The sequence below is a fragment of the Oreochromis niloticus genome, unplaced genomic scaffold, assembly GCF_001858045.2.
Source record: "Oreochromis niloticus isolate F11D_XX unplaced genomic scaffold, O_niloticus_UMD_NMBU tig00002470_pilon, whole genome shotgun sequence".
Classification (NCBI taxonomy): Eukaryota; Metazoa; Chordata; class Actinopteri; order Cichliformes; family Cichlidae; genus Oreochromis; species Oreochromis niloticus.
In genome coordinates, this window is record NW_020327645.1 from 30342 (window position 1) to 51356 (window position 21015).

The 21015-nt window shown below is 36.6% G+C and overlaps 2 protein-coding genes across 3 annotated transcripts in view; one reads left to right on the forward strand and one right to left on the reverse strand.

The window, feature by feature from the left end:
* LOC100699631 (class I histocompatibility antigen, F10 alpha chain) overlaps positions 1-20776 on the reverse strand; it is a 33107-nt gene extending 12331 nt beyond the window's left edge. The window contains 3 exon segments of the mRNA XM_025904550.1: positions 8163-8423; positions 19187-19238; positions 20772-20776. Of these exon segments, the coding sequence (XP_025760335.1) occupies positions 8163-8423; positions 19187-19238 (313 nt within the window). The 5' untranslated portion in view covers positions 20772-20776.
* On the forward strand, positions 11889-17838 carry LOC112845030 (uncharacterized). Of its 2 annotated transcripts, XM_025904549.1 has the most exons (7): positions 11889-12948; positions 13665-13748; positions 14831-15025; positions 15536-16581; positions 16682-16751; positions 16888-16921; positions 17815-17838. In XM_025904549.1, the coding sequence occupies exons 1-7, from the start codon at positions 12903-12905 to the stop codon at positions 17816-17818; spliced, it is 1479 nt and encodes a 492-aa protein (XP_025760334.1). In that variant the 5' UTR covers positions 11889-12902; the 3' UTR covers positions 17819-17838. The 2 variants fall into 2 exon arrangements, with proteins under 2 accessions (XP_025760334.1, XP_025760333.1); XM_025904548.1 differs by lacking the exons at positions 16888-16921; positions 17815-17838 and adding an exon at positions 17292-17439.
* Positions 20777-21015: the final 239 nt, after the last annotated feature.

Below are 21015 nucleotides of genomic sequence, written 5' to 3' on the forward strand. Positions count from 1 at the left end.
GACATTTTTTATTTGTTTTTGAGTAGGATTTGCCACAACATCCAATATATTTATCTCTCTCTCGCTCTCATTAATAAGATTTGGATTTTTGAGATGTGGGTCAGCAGCAGAATTCAGTGGGTGGTGGTAATACACCTGACTGTAACAAAGATGGAAAACATGTCTGTTTGTTGTTTAGACTCCGGCACACTCAAAATAAAACTGCCGCATGCGCAGAAGCTCCTCTCTGACCAATAGGAATTCAAAGCTGGCTGCATCTTAACAGTAACCAGGCAAAAAAGGGGAGCTAAGGTTTTCTTTGGAAAGTGAAACTTATCAGGCAGAATGACCTCAGAAACAAAGAGCTAGTGGTGTGTAGTCTGTGGGCCTCCGTCTTTAACCACTACGTATTTGTTACAGCTGTGACACACTATCTATTTGTGTCACAGCTGTTATCACACATTTTCTTAAGTTATTTATACTTAATCACATTCTTACTAATGCTATTTTAAAAGTAATTTAAATTATGCTCGTGTTTACACTCATACACAAATAACTTCCCCAAGTAATCCAGATGCAATTATTCAACCACCACAAATTCATCTGGAAACCTACTCCAGCCAAATCAGCTGGAATAGCTGTGTGTCCTTCTCTTTCTGCAACGTTGCTGCAATGATAAAATAATGAAACGATCAATTCCTAAAATCAGAAATGTTGAATTTTTTTATGTATAAAAACAAATAAAGAGGCAATATTTAAGTATTATTGTCTAAACTGAAGGGCTACAGACTGAATATTATGTATTTACATATAAAAATTAAAATATAATGTTGGATTTTAAGACTTTCTGTTATTTCTGATTCTCTTGTCCTCATCTGACCTCTGCCCTCACAGACTCTTTCTCATAACTTGCTGCCTCTCATATGAACTCACTTCAAGTTATAATCCCACTGTTCATAAATAATCCACTCATTCTGCACATAAACCTGTCTAAGCATCAAAGACTATCATTAAGCTCTGCTGCAGGACTAGCTTTCTCCACAATGTGCTGCTGGGTTTGGTTTGTCAGATGTTGCCATCTAGCAATGGGATTGTAGTACTGCTGAATATAAAAGTAAGCTTTGTCTTTAAGTGTTTTCTCCCCCCCCCCAATCCAAATGCATAATGCTAGTACGGTGGCTGCCACAAGACAAACTAGTTTTAGTCAGCGAAGACTAAAAACATTAAACTGCCTCCATCTGCTAGCAGAGCTCCCTGTAGAGAAACGGGCCTTCTCTGGACTGTGAATGTGCAACCTCTTGTTTTTAAACTGAAAAAGACTCTTTGATGAGAGGTGAAAAGGAAAGCACCGATGAATAAAGAAATAGTGTTTTTGGATACAGAACAAAAACCTATGATGTGGTCTGAAAGAATGATTATTTATTAAACTTTAAAAAATGGGTGTAAAGGGTAGATTGTTTAATTGGGTCAGAGACTTTCTGGATAAAAGATCAACAAGGTTTTGTATAAATTGTACAGAATGTTTTAAGTTATTTCTTGTAACCATGTAAATAATTCTGCCATCATTCACTTTAGTTGTCTTCTGTGGTCTTTCAGGCCTTTTGTTGTTGCCCAGCTGGTCAGTGCGTTCATTCTTTTTAATAATGCACCAGATTGTTGATTTGGCCACTTGTACGGTGTTGCCCTCTCTGAAATGTTTATTTGGGTTTCTCAGCCTAGTAAAGTCTCCATAACTTGCACCAACATCTTTTTGTGCTCACATTTAAAATTGGAGTTATATTATCCATACTTAAATAAAAGCTCATCAAAATAACAGTAGTTTGACTTTTCAGTACACTGCAGACCAGCTCCCACCAGGACCAAACCTGACAACAATCTGCTGGCAATGCTAAAGCTACATGATTGTGTTTGGAGCAGAAACAACTAAGAACAGCTGCGGCTAAATGCACACTACAGGCGGTTATAGCATACAGCTTGATTCATGCTTTCCTCAGGGCATGGTCATGTAAAGTTAACACCTCTTTTGAGAAGACCTTTAAGCAAATCGTTGGAAAGTCACATCAGCTGGTGGAGTTTTCTAACTTCCAGGAGGATCAATGTTTTTTGGATTATAACCTGCATTGTTGCAGCATCTGCTCTTCATGTGAAACATCCAGCACACAGAGCAGCTGTCTCAAGTAGATCCAGTGACGTCTCCACCGAACTTCTAGTATGAACGACGGCATCCAAGAGTTTTGCTCTTTAAAATGTCTGAGTTCTCACACTCGTCTGACGTATCACTTTCATGTAGGACTCATGGCAAATATTAAGTGAATGAATGGTTTCATTTATTAAAATTGCACAAGTGGAATTGGATGCTTTTGACTGGCATTCCCAGAGACCTCGAAAACTTTATATTTTTTAAAGGACTAACCAAAGTAGATGCAGAAAATAATGATGTGACAAAATCATTAAAAAAATGCAATGATTTTTTTTAAAGGGAAAAACTGTGAGATATGACAAAAAATGATACCACTGTGGTCTAGAAGAATCTCAGTCAGTAGGATTCAGTTTAAACATGTCCTCAGTTGCCTGATAAAATTATTAAATAATAATAATTAAATAAATAAATATAACATAGAATCCCTCCACTGTTTACTGTTCTACAAATGATTTTATATATAAAATCTGTACAAGTTCTGAATATCATACATTGTGCAAGGATTTCATTAATAATCGCAGCTCTATGATGTCTGTAATCACAGAGCTTAACAAAATGTGTGAAATAAATTAATTTGAAGGAGAACGTTCTTGAAAAGAAACTGTTCTTATAAAAGATAACATTATAAAGTATATAAATTATAACAGATCCAAAACAAAATGACAAAAGAAGCATAAAAAGAAAAAAGAAACCAACTTCTCATCATAGACAAATGTCCCAAAAATGTCCTTGTGTTTAAATAATTTAGGATCTACATCTGTGATTGTTGCAATTTCTGAGTGAAAAACACAAAATCACTGATTCTGTTCATCTGGACGGAGCGTTTTCAGTGGGAGAAACGTTTCGTCGCTCATTCAAGTGACTTGTAAACTTATAACCTTATAAACAGAACATTTGCATAATGACTGGAATTAGCACCACTGACTAGCAATGGGCCACGAGGTCAGTTTTATGATTGCTATTAAGTCATGACCTTTGCTCAGTAGTCCTGAGCACCATTCACAGAGAGTCGGGGCTGCAATCACAGCTGTGCCCTTCGGTCCTTCCTCAGTTCAGAGATGGTTGTCTACTCTTTACTGCTCTCCTGTCAGAACAGAAATATTGAGTCTGTTTAATGCAGTCATTCATTTTTTACTTCATACTTTTTGGATTTGGAACATTTATTTTAGATGTATATACATTTATGTAATAATAAATAATATTTAAAATATTTTAGGGATGATATTAAATAGTGTAGTTTGGTGTGCTGTACTTACATTAGGATTTAATTACTTTTGAGTCTGAATCTTCAAGTCACAGTATCAGAAGCTTAAAAAGAAGAATTATATTTTTAGATGAATAACAACATTAGTTATTTCTGTCAAGCTGACGTCAGTGACTTTACGAATCTTTTTACATTCAGCACACAAATCACATTCAAATATCTTTAAACACATTTTAAAAATACTTACTGTTTGCACGATTAAACCCTGAAAACAGACATTATCACAGTTATTTATTTAGAAATTAATCAGACAATAAGTATTTTACATAATTTAATTAGTAAGTGCTATCTAAATTATTAAATATTCCCAATTTATGATTTTTTATGTCATAGGAACAGGGCATGAATTATATTAATTTATTAGAATATTAACACCAAAAAAAGTAAATATTTCACATGAATATCATTCATAAAGCATAAAAATATATTTTGCTCATTACCATTTCCTCGTAACTTGAAATAGATTCCGATACAGACGGCCAGGAGAAGAACCGCAAGACCTCCGATAACACCACCAACATGAAACCCTGAAGGACCTGAAACCACAATATTTACAATATTTCTCTGACTGACCAGTGAGTAATCAGACTGTGTTCATTACATTTACATGACATTAGTCCTTTGATTATTTTAAAAGTATTGCAGGACTTAAACAACCTGATATATTCTCAGTGTAGATCAGTGAATAATGAGTTTTAGGATGAGTTTAGTCAGAATAACTGTTTTAATCACAGTTACTGTTTGATTCTCAGCAGCTACATCATAATGACTGACCCAGTGAAAACTGTGTTACAATACTGCATATATTTATGTTTTTACATGCTGTGAGAAGGCAAGTTATAAATAAACATCATGGAAAGTTGATCTTTCATTTAAAATATCAGCATCAGATCTAACCTGTGCACAGTTTAGGATCTCTAATGAACTTGATGAGAAACATACTGTGAAAATACTAAAATACACAAATGTAAAAAATAAAAAATAACATTTTCCCAAAATGCATAGTGAGAATTAAAAAATAAAGCTGTTTATATATTTTTTGGATCTTGACATTTTGTCCCATTAACTCTGAAATTATTTATTTAAATCAGATTGTAATTAAATGGCTGATTAGTTTTTGTGACCATTTACTGAACCACTGTGGTGATGACAGGTTACAATGTACATGGAATAACAAAACAGGCCAGAAGAAAGATAAATATATATTTTTTTAAAGATTAATAATCTTCCTCTGAATTACCTGTACCTGTCTTACCTGTATTGGTCTTGATTTTTGTTTTGTCCAGTTTGGTGACGATCTCCTTGTTGACACCACCGAACTGAAACACACATTCGTGCCTCTCCCAGTCTTCAGGTTTGACTGATGAAAGTTTCAGATCAACACTCATCTGGAAGGTCTCATCATTGTTGGGGAGAATCTCTCCTTTGTGCACACCCTCATGAAGCTCCTCTCCATCTTTCCTCCAGAACATCTCAGCCACGTTAGGAAAAAATCCTGTAGCGTGGCAGCTGATGGGAGAGGAGGGAGTCTTCTGGAGGAGAGAGACTTTGGGGACAACTGTGGAGTAAAGACAAACAGTTCATTCTTTCTGTATTATTACTATTACTTTTATTTGAGCTGGAGAGGCGCACAGTGCAGACGAGGGGTGAAGAAAAGAGTGCAGACAAGGTGGAGTGGATGGAGACGAGCAAGAATGGAAAGTAAGGTTTACAAGATGGCAGTGAGACCTGCTGTGATTTAATATCTGAGGATGGTGGCACTGAGACAAATACAGGAGACAGAACTGATGATATTAAAATTATCATAAGGAGTGAGAAGGGATAGCAATGAGTATATCAGAGCTAAAACTGTGGATCTGCTATGACGACCAGGAGCAAAAAGATTATTATTATTATTATTATTATTATTATTATTATTATTATTATTATTATTTAAACCATACCAATTTCTTTTGATGTGATGTAGTTTACAATATTAAATTAAATTTAAAAAATGTGTCAAATTTATATATTAACCCTTTCACACATAGGGGTCACTACAGTGGACAACTACTCAAAGGCTGTTTTCTTGTATTTGTGTCAGTGTTGATGGTAAACTTGCACATAAACCACTACATTGGACACTGATGTGTCACTCCATGCCTTGCAAAGTTATCGTTGTTATAGTTGTTACATATATTGTTATACTGTTATAAAATAGATTTAAAATATATTTTAAAATATATTTTTGTTATGTTATAGTTTTTACACAGTGTATATTAATTATTCATTTGTCAAATTCATAAGTCAAAATGTTTATTGTACAACTAAGTGGACATGTAAAAATACTCTTTGAAAATGAAAAGTTCATGTTTAAAAAACTGAAGTTCAAAAATATTTTTTTCATGCCTTAAGATGAATAAAAATACTCAAGAAAAAAAAGCCCTGATTGAGGTTTTCATAATTCATGCATGAAAAGGTTAATTTAATATCATATTAAGTAATAAACTGAGACATATAACTTTTGGTTAACAATCTAATTCTGGTCATAGATTTTACCTGTTTTCATCAGAGAGCTCCTCCCATAGTTCACATACTTCTTCAGCCACTCAGGACAAATCTGGGTGAGGTAGTTTTTCCTCTGAGCAGTCAGAGCCCAGTCATGATCCAACTTTATCTTTGTCATGACAGCCTGTTGTTTTGCAGCGACCCACGTCTCTTCCTTCAGGTCAAAGCTTATGAAGTCCTCTCCATCATAACCTTCTTGGCGATATCCATTCACTTCACCTGTTTCTTCATCCCATTCACAGCCGTACATCACCTGGTTTATGTGAACACCTGAGAGAAACACAAAGACAAAGACTGCAGTGAACCAGAGACAGACTGCACTAAAGTCTTATACTGACACAGAGACATGATCAACATATAGAGGATCTACATTTATGGCTGCTTTTGTCTCAGTGAAGATTTTTAAAACCAGTCATCATTAACAATGTAGATTTTAGAAAAAGACACTGGAAAAAAACAGAATTCATTTTCTCCTGTTAGCACATCTACGTCCTGCCTGCAGAGATATCACTGCATAGTTTATCTATGCTGTTGTAGGTGGAGACACTTCCTGTGAGCTGCAGGATCAGACAAACACACTAAGCTGAGTCCTGAACAGCCGACACAGATCCTGATTCTAGATTTACTTTCCATCCTCTGAAACTCTGCAGCCGTCATCAGTCCAACAAAATCCTTCCTGTGAGAAACTAAACACCAGACTGTCCTGAGGTTTTTCTAGACGTGTCTCTGTTTAATATGATCATGTGATGTTAATCTAATCTGGAGTTCTACTTACAGTATTTCAGGTTCCAGCAAATGCTTCATGTCATCATTGATGACTATGCAAGAAATAATTTTTGATAAATCAGTTAATTTCTTGTGCTGTGACCTGACAAAAAGGTGAAAAAGGTTCCCCTAAGATTTAAAACCACGTTGTCATTTTTATTACATTTACTAAGAGCAGAGGACTGAAACAATACTTCAGACCTTGAATTTGACTCCATGCTGGGACACTTTTGGTGTTTTCCACAGAGAAGCTTTAAGTTTGTCACCGATTTATTTATGGAACCTCTGCTAATGAAAGATAATCCTGAAAACATTTCCTCATGAAAACGGGCTGAATGTCTGTTTCATTTTCACAATGGTTGATGCATTTAGTTAAATTCATTCATAAAGAGGCCGTGGACAGTGAACGGGTCATTGAGCTGTCTCTACTTTCAGCCTGTTACAAAGTCAACCCTGTTTGATTCTACTTTTTGTATTAAATATAACATTATTATTATTATTATTATTATTATTATTATTATTATTATTATCATTATCATTATTATTATGTGTTTAATGGAATCTGGAAAAACTGCTGTCAAAACTGTGACATCACAGCACATTTAACATCTCAGCTAGATGATAAATTATTTCATCCTAAGATGCTGTTGATGGTGTCTGACATATTTTCTTTTTCTATAATTTATTACAACATGTGATTATTTGTGAGGGTCGTCTGAACTGAGACACGGAGCGACTTCCTGTGAGCTACAGGAACAGACAAACACACTAAGATGGATCCTGAGCAGCAGACACAGATCCTGATCCTGGGTTTAAGTTTCCATCCTCTGAAACTCTGCAGCCTCCTATCGTTCTAACAAAATCCTCTAACTGCGGGAAAACTACACACCAGACTGTCCTCAGGTCTTTCTAGAAGCTTCCACTGAAGGAGAGTTTCAGTCCAGGACTGTTTTTATTAAAAGTTAAATATTAGTTCACAATAATTGTAAAACAAATACACCTCAGACTGATTATTTAGATCCAGCTGATTTTCTGGAGATTAATTTCTGAATAATCGATTATTAAGAAATTGTAGCAAAAACAACCATCAAGGTTTCAGAGGCAAAAAATCCTAAATATAAACAGAAAACTTCAAATGTCATGAATTTATCTTCATTATTTGATTATTTTGATCAACTAAACAGTTAAATTATGTCAGTTCATACAAACATGATCCTTAAAGCTGTTTGAATTAAATTAAAGCTTCACAGACCGTAGTTCTACATTTATTACGAATTATTATGTTAATAATTTTAATCTGTAATCTGAATGAAACATTTAATGTGTGCAAACCTGTTTACTACTGTAAACAAAACACACTGAAAACATTAACAGCAAATATCAGTAAAAAATGAAACATGAACAAACCTCCAGTTTGGTTGAAGCGCTGCTTTAAAATCTCAATGTTGGCTTTGAACGTCTGCTGGGTGCCCTTAAAGAGCCCAGTCTGACTCTCCCAGTACTGCTGATCTGTGTTCCTGGCAAACCAGTCCTGTTTGGGTACAGCTTTCTCTGTGTCGCTGTCATAATATTCAATCTGAACATCATCAACCATCCCAACAGTCACAAACTCTGGGAAGTTTGGGACTTGAGAGGATCCAGTGTAGAAATACTTCAGAGAGTGGGTCACTGTAAGAAACAGTTAATGTTGTGAGAACTCAGGAACACAGACTAATAAATTATTTTAAATAACACAATAAGAAAAACTTCATCACATTAAGGACATCCTGTAATAATCCTGCTGTCCCTTCAATAAACACAAAATAGATTTATGAATAGATATTCAGTGGTTAATGTAATGTTTTTGATCCTCTTTTCTTCAAAACTTCAAATTCTAGTTTGAACCTGATTATTCACAGAAAGTTTTAAAACTGGTGTTTATCCTTCAGTTTGGTTTAATTCAGTTTTCATGATTGATGGTTTGAACTCATTATAGGGTTTAATTTAACTATATTTTTATTTTGTTTTCATTGTTAAACAAAATACATATTATTTTTAATCTGTTTTGCTTTTGTTACGCAGCGTGACTTCTGAAGTGAGTTGTTCTCTTTTGCATTTCAATTTTTGATATTTCAAATTATATGAATTGATTGAAGCATATCAATGCTTCTTCTTTGTTTATATTATTTTTATATTTTTTTTAAGCTTAAAATAATATTATCAATAAAACCAAAGCTAATGTTAGGTAACTATTATTTGGGGAATATTATCTTAGCAATTGTTATTGGTGGAGATTGTTTATAAATTGCAAAACTTTTCTGGTATTTCTCACCTGCAGCTTCTTATTGATCATACAAGCTGTGATAACAACATTAGTTCATGCTGGTATGTGTAGTGTATTAATGGAAAAATCTGTTCATTCAGTGTAGTCAGGCAGCCAGCTGACCCCACGATGATGAACCTTGACCTCCGATACATTGGAAGGCTGTTACACTACCCAGGAAAAAGTCCATTTAATGTATAAACTCACTGCCACAAACTATATGATATTATTAAGTAATAATGATTTATTTTGCATCTCAATTGAATTGAATTGAATTGAATTGAATTCTATTTTATTTTATTTATACACGTCACAACAAAAGTCACCTCATCGCGCTGTTAATAACACCAGATACACCAGAAAAACAGTGAACTTCATATCCGGGTGTAACTACTCGTTAGTTACGATATGTGTGCGCATGTTTGTCAAACAGAAAATATTCACAAGCATAACACTGGTGAATAATACTGAAGACAATACAAAGCAGGAGTCTTTTAACTTTTAATAGACTACATCAAATGACATGTGGCTCTTCATATAGAATAGAATAGAATAGAATTCAACTTTATTGTCATTGCACATGTCACAGGTACAGGGCAACGAAATGCAGTTTGCATCCATCCAGAAGTGCTTTAGTGATATAGATATATTACAAGATATATTAGCAATAATATAGATATGTAAGTATATTACAGAAATGGGTCTATTATGGCATGTTATAATGTACACGGTATGAAGTATGTTGTGAATATTCTATAACTATAAGTATGTACAGGCTGTAGTGAGTACAAGCTATGTACAGGCTATGAACAGGATATAAATATGAAATAAAAAACTATACAGAATATGAAATAAATAACTTTACAGAAATCTGAGTTATACAGCTATACAGAAATGGGAATTATGCAAGTTGTAAACAGTTGTAGGGTTAAAAATTATTGTATGTACAGAATGATTATTTACACAGAACTATACAGTAGTGCAGTTAAGATAAGTGAGGGTGTGGATAATTTCTACAGAGGCTATATAAAATGCTAGTGGTTGTGAGTGGTGGTTCAGTCCATGTTATTATTGTGTGTTTGAGGGTACAGTTGTCCATTGTGTGTGTGTGTATGTTCAGTCCATGAGTTAACGTGGGTCAGATGTCAGGAGGCAGAGTTCAGGAGTCTGACAGCTGTGGGGAAGAAGCTGTTCCGGTACCTGGTGGTCTTAGTCCGGAGGCTCCTGTAGCGCCTCCCAGAGGGCAGGAGGGTATACTGAACAAATAATTTTTAAATAATAGTAAAATAAAAATAATATTTATAAAGATACTTAAATGAACTTTAGTTAACTTTAATAAGCAGCTGTTGTGTGAAAATGTTTTAAACCCTCATGAAAATTAAAATGCTACTTAGTTTTTAAAATAAACGTTTTAATTATTGTCACCAGATTATCATCAGACCTCCTCACATGTTTTATTTGTTGGACTGTTTGGAGAGACAGCAGAGCCGCAAAGCCGGAAATCATCAAATAGTTTTGGACATAAGTCGCCTTGTTTTAATCTTTGCCTTCATCTAAACTTTAATGTTTATTATTAGATATTGAAGAGATAAACAGACTTCAACTACCTGTATAATATAATCGACTGTGTCTAAACATTGACATTTTCTACTAGGATCCATTACAACTAAATGTTTAGCGTACAGGAACTTTCAGGGGAGCAAACAGTCCGTCCATTTGTCTTTCAAATTACACTGTTAGCCTTTGCAGTAATTTCCATAGCTTAGTACTGCAAAATCAACAGTGAAAAACTCTAAAGGATGTTTGCAGTTTAGTACTGTAATTTGCAAGTAATTGTGGGAAAATTCCATGAGATTACATTATTTTTACGGTAACTCACCGTACTCATGGAAACAGCTGTAAAATACAGCAAATGTAACAATTGGTGATGTTACTGAGATTATACTATTACACCATCGGGATTTCTGTTGTTTTCTACTGTAGATCTAAGAGTAATTACCTAAATCCTCATTCAGAGTGTATTACCATAAAATGCAATTCATTGTGAGAGTAGTATCACATGTAAACTACAATATACAGCATCATTTTTAACTTGAGTAAGTTGCAGCTACACTATTTGAAGTATTTGAAGTATAACTGAAGTATACTAAGAAGTATAACGAAATACCCAGCAAGCATTGCAGTGCTTTAACTGTAAAATTAAAACAACTATGAAACAAATAATTGATGTTTTAAACAAGAATTTGTCAGAAATTCTTGTGTAATGTCTTTTACCTTCTGAACAGAGTAAGTGGGATAAAAAAAAAAATGTTTAAACCGTGAGTGAAAACGGTTAATAGTTAATAAACCTCAACTCTCCAATCATTTTCTCACCTGTTTGCAATATAATTCTGGTACTTGAACTATGAGTGTAGTTCTCTGCAAAGGAAGCCTTCTGATAGTTGGAACTATTATCTGACTGTCTGGGAAATGGAGTGATTTGTTACATGTGAAAAATATGTTTCAACTGGATTTTAATTACTATGTTTCAACCAGAAGTAAGCCAAATATAAACTAAAAAGTAAATCAATAGTATACTTGTAAGTTTAGTATTGTGTTAGAGTAGAGTATATTTTAAGTATACTCTTATAGACTGGAAAGGACATTATGTTAGTACAGTTATAGTGAACAAAAAGTACATCTAAAAGTTCCTTTCAAGTATACTTCTATATACTAAAACGGGGGCCAATGTAGTCCCCAAGAAGCATTAGTAGTATACCTACTAGGTAACGTATACTTAGACTGATTTCCTTTCTATATGTTACATTCAGACTAATGGTTAAAAGTTACTTCATTTAGCAGGGTGTAGCTTTTTTCTCTTCTTATTCTTTTTTATACTGGAACTTCATTTTTTCTGTATAAGGTGGTACTTTTAAGACACCTCTGCCTAACTACAGTGAACTAACCAGAAGTCTCGGAATATGCTCTGGTGGTCATTTTACACAAGTTCAGGTGTCACATCCATGAAACCTACACCACTAACCAGCATCAGTCCTACAACTTCACTCTCAAATTTAATAAATTCTGGGACAAGCAGAAACTGTATTTTTAGCGGTGCATTTTGTGGCAGGCCAGACTGCTATAAAATGCACTCTCCTTGTAGCACCACTTCATCTTGGTTCAGAAGAGATGTCCTGGATATACGTGATAATGTAACACGGGTGTTTTTGTTTGTTCATGTTTAGCGCGTTGGGTTGTGTTTTTAAAGCGAATGTTACGTTTTTAAAGCGTGTTATGCGACAGGTGTGTGTAGCACTGGTGACACATCTCAATGGGAGAGCAATAGTCGAGACCACACCTTTACCTGACGTACAACGTGACGTATGGCGCACACTTTCAAAACAACAATGGCGGATAGAAAATATTGATCGAGGCGGCTAATGCTCCTTTCGCTGGTTGCCAACCACCATTAAATAACAACAAGAAGAAAATATTTATCTGCTTTTCTTAGTTTTGCACGTTTAAGACGCAATTCAAACTCAAACAAAGCTGCAAAGCAGGAGAACAACATGGCCATCAACTATTCTGTGCCACAGTCCCAGTTTGCTGCAGCACAGAGTGATGATGAGATGGTGGAAGAACAACAGAGACAATTTACGGACCGTTAAGATGTGCAACTTAGAAGTAGTCAGAGGTAACTGGATGGAGTTCAGTCAGGTTAAATGCACGGTTGATTGGATTATATCTGAAGATCGTATGCTATTCGTGACAACTCTGCTAGACTCCAAATTTCTCGTCCATGAGGGAGGATCTCAAAAGTAAATGAAACAACTAAACTTAACACTTTTTCCCTAAAACGGACTGACATGGGAAACATTAAAGTTGGACTGACACCAGCTAATCAGTCTGAAGGTAAGTGTTTTTTCACTTATTCGAGCGAAGTCAGAAATGCGTTCTTATTACTGTTTGTTTTGACTTTTAAGCTACCCAGCCAGGTTATTTTCATTCAAATGCTAAGACAAAATGTCAATATCTATGAATGTGGAGACTCAAAAGACTAGTTAGGTAATAGTTGCCGATGGATTTATGAGACTTGATAGAAAGTTGGACGTTTGCAACAGGTGAATCGGTGAACTACCGAGGTTGCGCCCAAATGCTTAAAGCTGTTAGCTGGTCAGTATTTTCAGGTGTGCTTGTACTACCTGTACGGTGCGGGGTGCTGACTTAGTCAGGCTAAACCCATTAAAGCGTCGAGCTCAAATATCTTTTCATTTTTGTGCACTGCTCTCTTGTCTTTTGTCAGCACACATTTTCTGTTTATTGAAGCCTTTTGTTAATAATTTTGATCATGTAAAAACCGGGAATTGGTCCCTATTGACAATACTCTCATTATTTATTTATTTTTTTTTTTGCATTGCATATGTCATTTAGGAAAGGTAATTGGTCATTGAACTTTTTGCAACTATGTGTATTTGTAAATTTTGTGGCTTCCGTGCACACAAATTTATATTGTTCAGTTTGCATGTTAAAAGCCACAAACATGTAGCTAACTATAGGCTTTCTCGTGGAACTGAGAACTGTCCTGCCACTTTCAGAACATTTTCTGCCTTTCATTCACACATGCCTAGGAATCACAGAACAAGAAGGGAGACCACTGAGGAGAAGTTCTATGAGTTCACGGGTGACCTCAGCTGTCAAGTTCCTGGATGTGGGTATGCTGCACAAAACTTTACAACTCTGTGCCCATCTCAGATTTCACATCAAAGACGGGAAAAAAGTATTATGTCCATTTGAAGATTGCTCTAAATACTTCAGTGTCCGAACATCATTTTCCAGCCGTATTTCTCGAAAACATAAGTAGACAGTTCAGCAGTCAAGGGCAACAAGAAATTGGGGAATTTGCCATAATACAAGGACAGGACATAGTTAATCTATTAGAAGACAGTTGGCTTTGTGTAATTTAAAAATGCAGGCTAAAATGCTCTTGCCAACCAGCACTATACAGAGCATCATAGAGGAATTTCAGGATCTTCTCAGCTGTGTAATGCACGATGTTCTTGCAATACTGTCTGACAAACTCTTCATTTAATATTCCACAAGCAGAAGTAGACAAAATCAATCAAGAACTTTTTTCATAGAGGACTATATATATCTGAGACACAGTAGGTTTCCTGACAAAGCTTTAAAAGCAAAACATCACTATTTGTTACATTATGTAGAGCTTATCCTTCACTTTGGACCACTCATTCGTTTGTGCACCCTTAGGTTTGAGAGCAAGCACTCGTATTTCAAAGCATGTACAAGAACAGTGCATAACTTTGTCAACTTATGCAAGACTGAACGGCATCAGTTACTGCAGTCCTACCTCTCAGTGGGCCAAATGTTTCCACCTATAGTCCAAATGATTGGAGAAACAAGAGATTAGAATCATCATCTTTACAACACTCTCATTCAAGAAGCTGTGGCAAACTTTGGATGTGTCAGCAGTTGTCTACAAAGGTACCAAGTATGTCAAAGGCTATGTTTCCATTGTACATGACACTGATGATGGCTTGGTTTTTGGGAAGATAGCTGTTATACTTGTTAACGATTCTGAATTGTACTTTGTGCTCGAGTTGCATCACTCAGTACTTCTCATTGACCTTGGACTTCACTGCTTGCGTTGCCCTACAGAAAGAAGTGTTTGTGTAAATGCTGACAGTCTGATGGATTATTACCCACCACCACTTTATAACATGGCAGGCCTTTTTGTTGTCTCCCTACACCATTCAGTTTCCTCTTAATTCTCTTTCAGGGATGGAAATTGAAGAGGAACTCACAAGCCTCCTGCCGACACTAGACAGAGAGAAAATAATCTGCATTGTAGAACATCTGACGGACGTTATTGGTGTACAACAAAAAAGTGATCTTTTGTTTGTGGAGGCGGAAGATCTCAAACCCTTTCTCACACCAATTCAAATACGTAAACTACTTCTTGCATTTAAAGGAGGTTTTTGTAGGTTCTGTACAACTCACAGACTCATAGACTTGAGTCTGTGATTTGAAGGTCACTCATAGACTCATATGTCACTGATTAGCTTGATTAGCTTTTTTTTTCTCTTCACCATACTACACATGTACTTTGACAGTATAATATTGAAGAGCGTTTTGGGGCTCACATTGTCTGGTAGATACTTAACACGGAAAACATAAAGAAAAGTAGACACTAAATCTAACACCATTAACCTTTCATTGGTAGTGGTACAACTAAGGGTTTGAAATTGTGACATACTGTAAAATATATTGACTCAAGGTCTTTTCAATGCAAGACCTTGAGTTTGTAGTTCTTTTGCAGTCCTGGGATTGCTTCTTTTCATCTTCAGACAAGGTCCCCAAAACTGCCTTGCCGTTACTACTCAATCCTAATTGAAGGGTTCATCTTTTAGTGAGGACATATTTGTTGACATAGTAGCTTTTTAAGGTAACTTTTCCAATGATCTTTATTTATTTATTTGTTTAGATGGCAACAGACCAGAGAACCTGAATGACACCATTACTCTGGAGCCTTGCCCTGCTGCATCAGCTGAAACATCAAGCCATCCACCTCACCCCTCCTCCTCCACGTCCACCACTATGTACAACCATTATTCCAGCTCTTGGGTCTCACACTTACAGATTCCTTGGGAAAGATTTCCACTCCGACTGTCGCATGCAATCACAAGAGGAGACAGAGCTCATCCAGAGGACAGGAGAAGTATGATTAGAATTGTTGTGGAGGCCATGCAAGTTCACTGCAGGAACCCTAAACGTGCATCTTGTGAAGAAGTTGCTAAAATCATTGTAAACAGATACCCTCAAACATTTGCAGATTTTACTGAAAAGGGAGAAAGACTGGGTTGTGGACATTATTCACTACTGAGAAGCATCAAATCTAGAGTTGAACATGTTAATCGAGATAATACAACACATAGACTTCGTCAAACAAAGAGAACCAGGAATGAGGAAGACTGCAGTCCCAACAGTAAAGCAACCTCACCTAAAAAAGTTAGATGTCTTGTTGATAGCTATGGTTGTATAAATTGGCAACCAGTTGAACTTCCTGAGGAGGAAACGCCAGCTTCTTTAGAGGAAAAGAAGCACATCTTGTTAACAATTTTTAATTCAGAAGGACCTGGAGCTGTGGAGAGACCTGATGTGCATGACTTCATGTGCCTCATATATATTTCTCAGCACCAGCTTATCAACAGTTGTCCCTCACTTTCAGTAGCTGAAATTCAGGAGCAGTGGCCATTCTTGTTTACTCGGAAAGGTCTTTCGAACCACTTTTACAAACTCACAGGCATCAATATCAGTGAGCGCTTAGGTCAGGCCCTCATAACCAAAGGCAGAAGGATTATTAACTATTTCTCCAGCCAGAAGCTCAAATGGAACCTTGGTATAAGGACACTCATCCAGCAGATAGAAAGTGAGGGAGTTTTGACCAACAACAAGGTTGGCACAGCAACCATACTTCTCATGATGAAGTATTACAAGGAAGATGAAGACTCCCTCTTTGTCTTAGCAGATGTAAGCTTCTTACATACAGCTCTATGTTTAATGCTGTTGCTTGCTGTCCTGTTTTTGTTTTGTTTTTTTACATAAATTGTCTTGGTCCTTTTTCTGGCAGGAAACATCTACCAGGATGTCCCTTGAAGCAGAGAGCAACCTGCCAATCACCCCAAGGCTGATTATGCTTGGTAAGAAGTCATTAATGAAACAGAGCTGATTAGATCGTATTAAAATTTCTGTTTGGCACAAGAGCTTTTCGTGGACACAGGTATCCAGTCTCTTTTTTCGTAGCTCAAATTTCTGTAATTTCCTTTATAAACCAAGGTTGTTGGACATGTGTCTCAGTGAACCCAGCAAGGTAACAATATCAAGTTTCACATTACATATTACTGATCAACATAGTAGTCTAGCTACACCAACAGCAGAAATACTGAAGTCAATACTGTAAAGTTTAACAGCAGCACAAACTATAAACTCCAAAATAACCATACAGTTGATTCATCTCCGGTAATTTAATTGGGCTGACTCTTTGTTAGGTGTGTTTAATGCGCAGAATAATTCCCAATTATGTACAATTATAATATGTTAAAATGGACTTATGTACATAAGGCCACTGATAATTAACTGTACGTAGCTATTTGCTTTATGACTATCTAGACAGTGTGAAGAAGTGAAGTATTGAAATTATTTTATGTTGCATAATGACAATGTTGCCCCTATACATACAGGACAAAGTTCAATAACCGCCACCTGCTGGATGGTGAGTGCAGAGGGGCGTGTAATTGTTGAGCTGGACAAAGAGAACACCTTTGCTGATGCGATGTCAGTCTTCTTTTGAACCTGGAATACCAGGAGTCAGCGTGTGCAACACTGGAACTAATTCAGAGGTATGTTTGAACAGTCAGCTAACTGTGATAGATGATGAATGAATTATCCCTAAGTAACTCATTATTTCAAATCACAACTCAATGTTACTGTATGTTACTGTTTATTATGGCATGTTTTAAGGTTTTTTGTAAGGATAAACCCTGAAGAGGGAACAAAATGTACCTCCAAGGTTGGGACAAGCAGAAAGACTGGGACCACTGTGAAGCGAAAGGTTGCTCACATTAACCCTCATGTCACAACTTTCCTCCAGCGGCTTACTGAATTTGAGTGGAGAACTTCAAATTAGGCAACTGTTGTTGCCATTTTTAGTGAATTTCTTGTATAATTTAAGTGACCAATGTGTTGTTACCTGTGTCTCCACAGATGATCCATGGCCCATGCTTTCTGGACATTTACACAAGACAAACACCAATGAAGACAAGCTCTCTCGCCATCTTGCAAGACGCTGTCTCTGTCCAATAGGTTTTTTTGAGTGCAACAGTTTTGATTTTCTTTTTCCTTCTTTTACCCGTTTGTTAAAAATTATTTCAGCTACTTACACTTTAATTGTCACATGTATTGGCTCACCCTACAAATCAATGAACTCAGTCCACAAAGCAAGGTCAGGGTTCAGTGCAGGTCAGTCAAGTTCCTTCACACCACACACGCTCATCCATGTCCTTGTGGACCCTGCTTTGTGCATTGATTTGGTGGTGTGAGCCAGAATTTTGGACAAAGTGTATATAAAGGCAGAAGTGTGGGGCTTGATATTATATTCATTACAATTCAGTTTATTTGTATGGTGCCAACAAAATGAATGCCAAGACACTTCACATTGTAGGTTTAAGACCCTACAAAACATAACTAAGAAAACCCAACACTTGAGCATATGTTGTCTGCCATGATATGGATATGACATAATATCGTTATTGTTTGTATAACCATCTGAGAAAATAATGGATTACATGGTTTAGTAAAAACAAGTGCTTCCTCAGTGAAAATATGTTTTCAGTTCTTTTCAGTTCTTGATTTTGGAAATGTGTATTTCAGCAGGGAAAAATCAGAACAGAAATAAAAAGTGGTGTAAAGCACATGAATTATTGTGTGTGTGTATCTATCTATCTATCTCGATCAATCGATCTTTAGTGGGTATATATATGTTTTTATGTAAATAAATAAATGGTACCTTTTTTTTTAATACAATACAATTTTTTTGAACCCTCCAGTCTCTTACAGTATGTTACTGTTTCCTTAAATTACGGTAAATTACGACGTGTTAAACAGTAAATGACCGCCAGTTGGGACACGGTATCCTCTAGCAGAGATGAATATTTTTGGTACTGATGATGCGTGATAACGGTAAGTTACTGGTAAATATATTGCAGTTTATTACCTTGCAGCGGGCTTACAGTGACATACCGTGAATAAACGGTAGTATACCAATTTCTTAATCACAGTATGATGATACTTTGTTGACGTAATTTATGACATAACGACATAACGGTATCTCACTGGCGACAGTGACGCCAGTGAGATACCGTAAAAAAAAGCTACGGTGCGTTACCATAATTTCTCCAAGAGTATTACAGCAAAAAACGGTATCATCCTGCAGAACGGTAAGCTACAGTAATACGGCGTCACGGTATGACGCTGGCAACAGTGACGCCAGTATGTTACCGTAAAGTGGAGATGAAAAGTCTAACAGTGTACATAAATCTGACATATAAAAAAACAGAAATATAACAGTCAAACTGACCTGCCGCTGCCCCCTGTATTCCCAGGAGAAGAAAGAAGATGCAGGCCTTCATCTTCTTCATTGTGACCATAAACAGCCAAACATTTAACAGACTTTGCGTCCGCTTGTCCAGAAAAGGCTAAAATGGAGAACCAGGAGAAACGTCACCATTAGCCTCGATCAGAGCCAATAGGGATTTACTCTGAGAGTAAACGTCACTTAAATCAACGAAACTGAAAGTAAAATATCTTCATATGAACCAGTTTATCACGAAGGGAAGGTTAGTTTCATCTGGTCTTTATAAATTTTTATATTATGACAGGTTTAGTTCATGTTATGTTGGGTATACACTGTATAATTTATTTTCTATTCAGTGGATAAAACCCTGTTAAGTTTCTCAGTGGAGTGATTTGTATTAATTTTAAACGCATACACTGATACACGCTCATCCCCCCGCCTTCGATGCTTGTCCCCTCCCGGGACAGATGGCGGGTCGACTGGACCAGCGCAGACATGCTGCAGGACCGGTGTTCTGGGAAACCATCCTACTTTGACAAATCGTCCTACCCATATTATGATTTGACGGTGACTTGTGACTAAACCTAACCCTACCCATAACCATAACCTTAAGAAGTATTCCGGATGGGTGAGAGAAAAAGAAGTTAATTTGGGTTTGGTGTTTCTGCGCAGACGCCGAAACATTGGGTAGGATGTTTTTTGAGGTAGGATGGATTCCCAGAACACCAGCTCCTCGTCAGCCCGGGCTAGTAATCAGGTTGTGACAAGTAAGCTCTCCAGTTCTCACCTCCCTCGTATTATCCTTGCGTTTGCTTCCCCGTACACTGACACTAATCTCTACGCTCCTTTTTCCGTAGACCGTTCGAGCACTTCCTCACGGCGCCAGAATTGTGTTGTTTGTGTCACTGTAAGTATAACCCCCTGCACTGAGTCCAAAACATGTCTGTGTGTTCTGCTCCCGTGGTCCACCCGCATCGTGTCATAACAAAGAGACAACTCATTTTAAATTGTATTTTTGAGAAATTTGTTCCTGGCAGCTTCTCACAAACAAACACATTTGCTTGTTGAAATGGACTGAAAATCGGTGGCAACAGGAACGGTAACAAACAAGTTAAAGTACTGAGAACAGCAACTAACAGGTAACTGACAAGGTCACGACAGAAGTACAGCACAGGAATCCTGAGTTTGTCTGAGTGACTTTCCAAGAGAGTTTTCCCTCCAGAGAGAGACTATCTGTGGATCTGTTTGTGCTGGCACCCTGGACACGCTAGCAATCATTCCTTTTGTTTGTAACCCTGTTTTGCCTTCACCGTAAATAAACACAATGTCACTGAACCTTTAAGTCTCACACTCTTGAGTCCGATCCTTTCCAGTGTCCATGACAGTTTAATCGATTAACTGAGAAATTGTAGAAAAAACAGGAACCTGTAAATATTTGGAGTTTAGTTGGATGAAATACTTTCATCATGATTTAATCATCAAACCTGCTGTTGATTAATTTTCCTTTGACCATCAAATTGAGTATTCGGTTCAAGACTAAGCCACTGTGGTCAAGGCAAGTTAATACCATCTAAACAAGAGTTCGGACTGTGATCTAAATGACAAATTTTCAATGTACTGCAAAAACAAAAACAAAAACAAAAAAACATTAACAGCATGTGTCAGTAAAAACAACAACAAACCTCCAGTTTGGTTGAAGCGCTGCTTTAAATTATTAATGGAGGAAAAAACACAGTGTTCCTCTCCCAGTACTGTGTATCTGCTGCATCGTTCATCCACTGCTGTTTGGGTTCAGCTCTCCTGGTGCTGCTGTCATAACGAATCATCTGAAC

Coding starts and splice junctions, on each gene's coding strand:
- LOC112845030 (XM_025904548.1), top strand. CDS start 12,903: ATGGGAAACATTAAAGTTGGACTGACACCAGCTAATCAGTCTGAAG. Junction 15,026..15,535: donor ACTTCTTGCATTTAAAGGAG/GTTTTTGTAGGT, acceptor TTATTTGTTTAG/ATGGCAACAGACCAGAGAAC. Junction 16,752..17,291: donor CCCAAGGCTGATTATGCTTG/GTAAGAAGTCAT, acceptor CTATACATACAG/GACAAAGTTCAATAACCGCC.